At 35.7% G+C, this 10,329-nt stretch overlaps 1 protein-coding gene and 1 long non-coding RNA gene across 2 annotated transcripts; one reads left to right on the top strand and one right to left on the bottom strand.

The window, feature by feature from the left end:
• Positions 1–607: 607 nt before the first annotated feature.
• Positions 608–3,369, top strand: LOC113753898. The gene is made up of 2 exons (XR_003465100.1): positions 608–642; positions 761–3,369. It is a non-coding gene; the product is annotated as an uncharacterized LOC113753898 (long non-coding RNA).
• A 3,417-nt stretch (positions 3,370–6,786) lies between these two features.
• LOC113753217 (chaperone protein DnaJ-like) lies at positions 6,787–9,902 on the bottom strand. Its single transcript, XM_027297319.1, has 5 exons — positions 9,595–9,902; positions 9,337–9,424; positions 9,137–9,210; positions 8,972–9,028; positions 6,787–7,562 (listed from the first exon to the last, which is right to left on the bottom strand). The coding sequence occupies exons 1-5, from the start codon at positions 9,700–9,702 to the stop codon at positions 7,272–7,274; spliced, it is 618 nt and encodes a 205-aa protein (XP_027153120.1). The 5' UTR covers positions 9,703–9,902; the 3' UTR covers positions 6,787–7,271.
• Between the last annotated feature and the right edge of the window lie 427 nt (positions 9,903–10,329).

The following is a 10,329-nucleotide window of genomic DNA, read 5'->3' as shown; positions in this document are numbered from 1 at the left end:
TTTCATCCATTGTTTGTGTGAAGATGTAACTCTATTTTTGTTGTATACATATAAGTCATCTACTAATCACTAATGATTTGACCTTTTCTTGTCTAGTCCCGATTGGTCACTTTCCAAATCGGTCCATTGGGTTAGATAGGGCATTGAGGCATGTGAAGCGGTCCGCCACACCACCAACTCATTCTGTTTCACCCTTTCCGGCAGTTAACAAGCCACGCGTGCAGCTAACTCTGCTTGTATTTATTGTGTACTTCCCGAAGCTACGAACATTCTCACTTTCAATCCCTTGTCTCCTCAACCGTTTTTGCACCCCCAATTTTTGTGATACATGAACTTTACACATCTTGAAAATCCTCGAAAATTCTTGATCACGAACTCTTTTCCCTAATCCAGTGTATGTTTGCGTTTTGTGAGTTGGATATTGGTGGTTAGTTTTGACGATGCACATGCATTCCGATTTTGCTTATATTACCTGTGAGTCAAAGCGCTCCATACGTGTCAACTGTCACCAATCTCACACGCTTTAGCTTCCCGATGACTTTTCTCCTGGTATCCTCTATAAAATCAGCTCAGGACGAGCATAGGCCTCATAGATTGGAATCATGAACTGAGAAATATCAATCCTTTGATTCTTGTAACATGGTATATTCGTCTTCTGCTTTGTTTCTTCCAGAGTTCAATCTTAAAGATAACTGGTTTACCTTGTATTGAACTTTTCTTGATTTTTTACTCATAAAATATTTATCCCTTTTCGATGCAGGTAACTTGAGATGGGACAGAAATGTATATCGCCCTCGAATCTTGTTAAACGATCTGATTATACTGGAAGGTGAGTAGTTTCCTTGCCATGCTTGTCAAGCGAGCAGTCTTTCGCGGTTTGACCTCTCTCTCGTTGTCTGTTCGACCCGAACTTGTGGTTTTCATGGGATAAAAACCCTAGTATATCATGCATGATTTCCCCTAAAAACCATGCAACATAAAACTTTTTTTGAACTTGTAATAGGGTAATCTTTTCTTGGCTCAAGCTTTTCACCTTTTTCTACCATCAGCACAGAGGAATAATCAAAAGATTAGTCTACTTAATCCTTCACGGAGCCCAAGTCGTTGGACCAACCCGTACATGTACAGACTGCCTTTTGGATGTTTAGATCTTAATTTGAAGATCGTTCCAAATTGTAGATCTCACTCATGAATCAAATTTTTGTGCATGTGTGTAATTAGATCTTCATAGTGACTTCTCAACATGGTACTTGCCTGCATAGTCCTCCATATTTGGGAGTTTTACTATGCTAGCAGAGTGCTATAGCTTCCAAGGTGAATTGAGCCGGTTTAGTAAGTAAGCTTCTGAATATGATCTTCATGGATGGTCACGCCTAGAGTAATATCCAATATTTCACCCAAACAAAGATGCTAAAGTTATAGGATGAACTATCAAATCTTCTTTAGTAGCTAGGAAAATATCACATCCTTACAAGTACTACGTGGAGACCTTTACGAGGATTTTGATTTATGAAGTGTGTTATAACATGGATATGATAACGTTAATACTGGGCCAGAATTTGAAGGGCAGCTACAACTTCTTTATCTTCTCAACCTAGTTTTCTTTCATAAATCGTGCCAATTTTAACCTCCCATATAAGATAACCTTGTTGAGCAACTTTGTAGAAGACATTAGTACATGAAACTGCTTAAGTACTAATCATCCAACGACTCACTATATTACTTCAATCTTTTTTTCTGTAAAGACATAGAAGTACCAATCTCTAGGACAAGAGAGAATTGTAGTATTTGAACATAAAGCCCCCACCTCCACCAGTCCACTCTCTCTCCTTCCCCAATGGGCCAATAACATACGGGTTGCCTAGGAGGAGAATGACCTAGCTAACTGCAGATAAATAATTTAAGAACTTTGTACTTTTTGCCCCAGGCAAAGATGGAGAAAGATGCGATTTCTTGATTATATTTTGTTTGTTGACATATACTAAAACCTGAAGCCTGAGAGTTTACAAAAGGCACACATACGCACACAGAAGCAAAAGAAGTCTTTTGAAGTATAATGAAGAGGCTTAGCTAAACACTTTAAGCTCAGTACCAAGAGGGTACTATACAGTCACATGATTTACGGTGTATATTAATTGGATAAAGGGCTATGGTAATATCTACTAAAGTTTATCAAGTATGACATGTACATGAAACCAGTTACAAGAAAGTGGCATTTTGATGTATGAGATAAATGATGGACTGTTACTTTGAATCTACCTAAAAGTGTTGCAAGTTTAGCCGCTTTTGAATCCCTAGAGAAGGTCCTGACGCCTTGGAAGTCTGGCACTCTCTTTTACTATTGACCATGTAGCTAGCAGTAATTTTGAACCGTAAAAAAAAAAAAGTTAGGTGTCGCTACCCTAATGCAGGAGCTGTTTTGAGAGTTAAATGTAGATGAATATGAACAGTTCAAAGGCTAAATTGTGGAGTAGTTGAAGTCCGTAACCATTGGACATTTGTCCTTGAACGAACTCTAGAGTACGCTTCTTTTGAGTGGCTGGGCTAAATACGAGAACAAAAGATAGTTCACTGAATTTTAGTTGTACGTGGCCATTGCTCGCCCTTTCCTTCTAGCTACTACATATGCAGCTCCCCATTGAACCTAACATTTCCTTGGGGCAGAATTTGAAAGTCCCTCAAATATTGTAACTATTCATTAAGTAATAAATAACAGTTTTTAATTTATGGACAAGTACAGCATAGCCTAAATCCTTTGAGCAAAGATTTAAGGTCGATCCGACAGCGAATGTGAGGTTATGACCTGCAAGGACTGCTTACTTGCCATGGCTTTGCATGGAAATCAACACCTTATATTTCTGAAGTTTCATGTTGAAGAAATCTGCGACGAGAGAATCAAGGGATGGAGGTAGTATATTTGCAATCAGAAATGATCTTTCACTCGCTCAACCTTTCTATTTGGTACTTTCTTTCTATTGTTTGTGCTGCGTAATTGTGTGTGAAATTATGTGGGTTTATGTGTAAAGGCATTGTGAATAATTACCTACAATATTTAGAAATAATAAGCATGTATCATGCATATATGCATATACATCTTAGTGCATCTTAACAATGAGCTTTACTTGGGCAAGACACGACTTCAATCACTAAGCAATTCGTATTATACTCTTGATGCATTAAGATGAAAGATTTAGCAGGCTATTCTCTTGTATGTCTACTGCTGGTACGTGATAAGTTTTGAGATTTTCAAAGAGCATTGTTTTGTTGGTAAATTATCTATCTCGTACAAATCAGATGAAAGTGACGGTGTTATTGTTGTATAATGTACATGTTGGGATTGTATTGAATTCTTGAAAGATGTTTTTGTCATGGATTTTCCATATATTCTTTCTTTTCCTTTTTGGGCTTCATATTTCCTTGTATAGTTTCTTGTAGCTCTAGTTGTTTTAAGATATTTTAATCTCGAAAAGAGAAGCTAGCCTATACTAAATCTACTGATAATAAATCTAGATTTTTTTCATCTTAGCCTATACATGCTCAAGTAAGTACCAAGATTGCAAGGTCATATATCCCAACAAACGTTTGAGTAAAATACAAAAGAAAACGTAAAATCTTAGTATCCATTCAGAATTTAGTTTGGTTACTACTTTATTCAACGTAGTAATTCAACTCGTGGCAATTCTCTGGCAGTCCTATTAATTGAAAAAGGGCTTTTAAAAAAAAGAAAAATAAAGGGAAATTCACTGTTGGTTTAAAGGGGAAATTTTAGAAATACCCTTCTTTGTGTTTATTTATTTGTATTTGGCAAGCAAGCATTCTGGGGTGGTTTCTTACGTTCAATAAGTTAGTCTATTTTAGGTCTTGCAATTATCTTGTTCATGTAATTGATTGCAAATTCTTCTTATTTACCAACTTTATATATTGCTTGCACATATAGAACTTTGGAGACCTTACCAATTAAAGTTGAACATTTTCTTTAAGGGGTTTAATTTTATTGCCTCAATGGTAAATTATAATATATCATCATGTATATATAATCAAGAACAGAGAAAGAGAGACAGCACTAAGTACCAAATATTATTCACTATATCTGCATGAATAGCTATAAACGAGAAAGGAAATAAAAATTCTCTTTGTCAACAGTATAAACAACCATCTAAATTGAATTCTTAAGTAAATTGGAGTACAAGTGATCTTCAATACTGTAACTGTAAACCTTTTCATCTGCCACCCATGGTACAATTCATTTCACCTAATTTGCTGAACTAGTCTACAATTTTAGATCTGCCAAATTTTGTTGGATAGATACCAGATCCCGGTACCCTTTGGGAGTGGAATATTGGTCCCCTCACACGAATCCAGGTCCTCTGCAATCACAATCCTAATTGCTTAGAACAATACATGGGGAGAGATGGAACAGTTAAGATTGAGTTCTTAGCACAATTTTTAACAAGCGAAAAAAATTTGTTTTATATTTACATATTTTGTCTACATTTTTTATTGTATTGTCTACAATTGTTAAATTAATGTCTACACCGTTCGACCGAATTTTTAACAAGTGAAAAAAATTATTTTATTTTAATATCTACATTTGTTATTTTTTATCTTCTACATTTGTTAAATTAATGTCTACACTGTTCGATACAGTTGCTATTGACAATTGTTAATTAAAACCTACAAGGTTGCATTGCTTTTCTTTTTTTTTCCCAACCTGAAGGATCGATCCCAATCAAATCGATAGATAAATGTTAGCGCAATATTGCTTCGTAAAAGGCAGTGGTAAAATAATTTTCAGGAATAAACATAATACATTGGATGGAGACAATGAGATCAACATCTGCTTGTAACTTAAGTGTTTTAAACTAATACAGCAATACCGATTCCCGTGCTAAGCCGAAAATTGATGACATTTGTAAGCTTGTAAAAGGCTATAGATAGCTGAATTTGTGGATCCATTCCAATTCTAATTCTTCAACCAAACAACTCCATACTATTTTTTTGGCTTAATTACATGTTGCCCCTATATTTTTTTTGGTGTTTTTGTTTGGGGGGGGGGGGGGGGGGGGGGGGGTAGTTTCAGTTTACCTCCTTTATTCACCAAAATGCCCAAATCATCCCTGGATGACTAACATTAAAATTGTTAGTTAACTTTTCTTGTATAAGAGTTGCAGAAAGATAATCATGTTCTCAAATATTTAATCTTTTCCCAATTTTACCCTTGTGCTACCAAATACGTTCATTATTCCTTTAATTTTAAAAGCATGAATATATGTATTAAAATTATATAATGTAGCATGAATATTTTAAAACAGCTCCTTATTCTAAATTAACTGCTAATAAAAATAGAAATTGAGCATTTGAAAAGATTAATTGAAATTCAATACTATTAAATATATATTGTTTTCATTGGTTTTTTTCTTCATTATCCTTATTTACAAGTTCTTTTCATGCTTAAATACATATAGTAATACTTCTATAGAAAATACTTAATCAAAATAAATTAACACAGTTAATTAAAAGGTATATAGTTTGTAAGAATACTTTATGAAAAAAAAAGTAATTCATATGTACTAACAATTAATGCATCACCAAGAAATTAGCAATTACATTCCATACAAAAAAAAAACCTTATAATACATTAATTGTATCATAAAAAATTTAAAATGATATATCACAATCGCAATTGAAAGTTTAATTTGAATTTTTTTACCTATAAAAAGAAAATAATTGGCATTCGTGGAATTAAAGAATAAAGAAAAAAAAGGGGCAAAAGAGGAGGAAACAAGAACGAGAGACACATAAATGTTAACAATAATATTTTTCTTTTTTCAACCTTCTGCCCTCTCCTAATCCCTCCTTTTAGCAAGAAGTCCCTAGCCAATGGCCAATATTAGCAAGCATATACTTGTTCAATGTACCGCGGCCGACCGTAATAGGTCTAATTACATTAGCCATCAAGGGAAATGTTGTGTTTTTTTATAAATATAGGGGGAAATCGCCACTCACCCCTATAGTTTTAGGGGAGCAATAAGGAATTAAGCCCTTTTTCTTCTCTCCTTCCAACCGATTGATAACTGATATGGCTTCTCATATGGTTTGGTTTAACCGTGCTGCATGTCCGACTTGTGAGTCGCGCTTTTATTATTTTGCCACTGAGTCAATGGGTTGTTTGGATTGAAATGTTTTGAAATAAAATAATTTACTTTACAAATTTCAATCACTTTTTTATCTCACATACATCTAGGGCTGTTCACAAATCGAACCGCTCTCGAGCTCGAGTTCAAACTCAAAAACATTAAGTTCGGTAGCTCGCGAGCTCAATTATATATTTTATTTTTTATTTTAATAGTAAAATTACATATATCTCTAATATTTTATTATTTATTAAAAAATAATAATTTATTCATTTTTAAAAATAAAAAATATATTTTTTTAAAAAAATAATAATAATAGTTATTTTTTATTTTTTAAGTTCAAGCTCGAGCTTGATATTTTGAACTCGTCGAACTCGAACTCGAGTTCGAGTTTCATAAAATTAATTGGAAGCTCGGATCAATAAGGCCAAAACTCGACTCGACTCGGCTCGGCTCGTTCGCACCCCTGCATACATCACATCACAAAAAGTGCTACAATAATTATCTCAAATAAATCATCCAAATAAACTCCTATCCAAACAAATCCATTATACACAATTGAGTATCATTTTAGCAAAGTCGACGTCCATTAAATAACCCTTTTGTTACTTTTACTTCCATAAAAGATTTGAAAACTTGAAAGAAGCCCGTAAACACAACTGAATATGCCCTTGTCAAGATCACTTGCATTCAGTTCAACCTCTCAGCAATTCAACCCTTTTTTTTCTCAAGTGTCAAAAGGCAGCAAATTACATAAACTGCTTTAGTCACTAAATAAGATGACCAAGAAGACCGTACAAGGAAAAGAAGAGAGAACACTTTGTTCTTAACAAAACGTGGAGATGATCAATTGCAATCTCTACAAATCAAGTTGAGATTTCAAGCATGGCAGCTCTACAGCAGCTGTGTTAAACGCTAACCTCAATACTGTCCTACAAATCCCAGAGCGTCCACACGAGGGATGGCAATGTGCAAGCAACCAAACTTTCATGTTCTTGAACCCTTCAATTTTGCAGGTGACTTTCTTGTACTTCATCCATCCAAATTCCAAAACTGATTTTTGTGCTCAAGTACCCATTATCACTTGAATTTCTCCACCGTCTGTCGACATTCCTACAACAGGACTTTCCACCATCTCTAAAATGCATAAAAGGGCTTGCCCCATGGATCTCCAAGCATAGAAGAAACGCTTTTTGATTCCACTCCCGTGGACCAGCATTCTCTCGCAAAAGTTTCGAAAGACTTCTGTTCACTTGACCAGGATACACCGGTTGAATTCCCTAAACTATTTGACGTGGAAGGTTCATCAAACCAGGCAGGAGATTCATACATGTATTGCAAAGGATTAAAGGACCATTCAGGAGTCTCAAAACTTTGAGCCATCTCCCAAAACGCTCTTTGCAGCTCCTCCAAGCTGTGCACCTTATCCTGCATTAACAAGTGATACAAGAGGAACTAATAATTAATTCCATGCCATGTACTTTTTTTTACAGGTGACTGAAAAACAAATATCTTGACGAAACTAATTTGGACATATAATACAAAAGAAATTCTCATTTACTTCCATACCATGTGCCTGTTCTTGGTACTTCTTTCCTATTCACAGACGTTGAAATTTAATTAAAGTGCAGGTGAAAAATGTTAAGAGAGTCCATGAAATTAGCTACTATCGTTTAGCAAAATGACAACCAACCAACATAAATAGCTTAATTAACAATCCCATTTCCTCTCAGACTTTAAACTAACCGCTATAACCTTTCCCTAAAACCTAAGTTAAATCAAGGCCTCTCTGGTCAAGCTTGCAGATTCTGTGAGTCTCGGCTCAATTCCAAAAAATACAGAGGTTTCACTGTAATAATACACATGATTGCAAAAACATTAAACTACTGTTATAGCAGTCAGCTCATGTCACGGTCTTCCAAATGCGAAAAAGCCAGTCACTACCTACATCCAGGCTTCAGTGAAGCAGCCAGCTTATTCAGGTACAAATTACAATGCATAACAAATGTTAGCCTAAAAAGCTCGCTTTTTTAGCTCAGATTAAGATCTGGTAGTCTCATGAGAGAAAAACTGATGCACATCATCAAAATATTTCACAAAGCACTTTCAGCTCTAGATAGCAAACTAAATCAAATAACAAATACCCTGCCCAACAGCCAAGGAAGAGTGATATCACATCTAACCCGTATAGAAGGCCAACGTAGGGTCAAGTGTACCATTATTAGTTGAATGACTTACTACCCTTTGACTCACCTACATCTTGATTTTCTTCTCTTCCAATAACCTGTTCATTTGGGTGTGTATATGTCCTATGATCATTTTCTGGTTACACTATAAACAAGCTACTGAACCTTCACACAATCTCAAATACTCTTCTACCTTGAAACTGAGGTCAAAATAATTAATCAGACTTAGAACTCCCTGAATTAAGTACTTAGATACTCAAGTCTGATTAATTCTGTGTCTTATGACTCCAAAATGTATGCCATGCTAGATATAGGATCCAACTATGATTAGTTATATACCGATGGAAGCATTCATTAGAGAAGGCTAATCAGCACCATAGGGCCTAGGATTTAAAGTGCAAAAGGGACACAAGGTTTCTGGGCCATATGGTTCGATCTCTTGTATCGTGCCTATATCAGAAGCCTGGATGAAACAATCGACTTGGAAATGTTCCTCTCTTGCTTCATTTTGATGCTTTTTAGCCATAAGCCCCTAACCTATGCCTGCTTATCAACTTGAGTGATCTCTAACTCACATGATGACGGACTGTGAAATAAGCAGAAAGAACAACACAGATAATCTTTCAAAAAACATGAAGATCATTTTCTTACCTCTTTTCTCACATTGTCTACAAGAGACACCATTTCTTGTAGAAAATCAGCAAATCCCTGAAAAAAAAAATGATAATCAGCATACACCTTGCTCGATGAAAGAAATTTGCAACCTCAAGAAGGGAAAAAAATAAAAAATTAAAGGAAGGATAACGAAACACTTACCTCATCCTCTTCTTCTTCTGCAGGATCGTAAAGGCCAGTATCATACATTATCCTCCTTTTTTGATCCGACAGCACTGTTTCATAAAGAACAAATCAGAATACCATCTCATATAAGAAACTAAAAGATGAACAGAATACTACTGAACAAAGTTGCAAGTACCAGAGAACTGGGATTCTTCAGGGGATTGATGGTGCATTACCTGAATAGGCCTCCTGAATCTGTTGGAATTTTCTCTTTGCTTCACCCAACAGTGAAGGCGTTCTGGTCCATTTATCAGGATGCCATTGCTGCAACCATAATTAACATCCCACAGGCAAATCAACCAATAATTCGTATTAACCAATTCATATTCAAGAAACTATACGCTTTATTTCCCCCGTTTTAGCTAACCAAAAGAATAGAAAAAAAAATGGCATAAAAGGAAAAATCAAGAAACTGAGACCGTTTCTGAACTCACCATAGCAAGCTTCCTATAAGCACGTCTTATCTCTTCATCAGAAGCATTTGTAGGCACACCAAGAATGCCGTAATAAGAAGCTGACCCCCTAAAATATTCCCCCTCCATCGCAATTTTAACACAGAAAAACACCAATTCAGCACCACCCCAGATGAAATTTTACTGGGCTCAGCAATTGGTTCCCTCTTTCAAGCTTCAGTTTGATCGCATTCGCAAGAGTTTTAACAGAGGTCAGGTGATCAATTGGTCATCGAAGGAAGCGAAGTCTTTTATACTCGTCAGTAATAATCTCTGTTGTTGACTGAGCAGGGAATAAGTCGGTTAGTTTAGAGGGTCCCAGTGGAAATTCCAAAGCTACGTGGACAAGTGTTGAGAGAAAATATCTAAGCGGACAACATTTGCGTGAATCTATCGATTTATCCATCGAGCTTCTATTGGTTTCTGGAAGACTTGAAAAGTGATCCGGAAAGTTCCGGAACGCTATCTTGGCCCACGTTTTGTTGGTAAGGACTCTAAGATTCCTCGTTGATGGCCGAAAGTCTTTTGGGAAGATATATTTTCCATGGAAAACTCTCGTGCTCGATTGCTCTTCAATTGGCCTCTTTCTATGGTCTCAACTCTCAATCTAGTAACTCTTGACTATTTTATTTTATTTTATTCAATTGGCCCCTTTCATGGTCTCAACCTAGTAACTTTTGACTATTTTTTTATTATTTGATGGCCGAAAGTCTTTCG

The sequence above is a fragment of the Coffea eugenioides genome, chromosome 11 (genome assembly GCF_003713205.1).
Source record: "Coffea eugenioides isolate CCC68of chromosome 11, Ceug_1.0, whole genome shotgun sequence".
NCBI classification, from domain to species: domain Eukaryota; kingdom Viridiplantae; phylum Streptophyta; class Magnoliopsida; order Gentianales; family Rubiaceae; genus Coffea; species Coffea eugenioides.
Note: the sequence above shows the minus strand (reverse complement) of the source record. Positions and strands in the feature narration are given on the sequence as shown.

Coding starts and splice junctions, on each gene's coding strand:
- LOC113753217 (XM_027297319.1), bottom strand. CDS start 9,702: ATGGAGGGGGAATATTTTAGGGGGTCAGCTTCTTATTACGGCATTCTT. Junction 9,029..9,136: donor CAGAAGAAGAAGAGGATGAG/GTAAGTGTTTCG, acceptor TTTTTTTTTCAG/GGATTTGCTGATTTTCTACA. Junction 7,563..8,971: donor TAGACAATGTGAGAAAAGAG/GTAAGAAAATGA, acceptor TTGTTAATGCAG/GATAAGGTGCACAGCTTGGA.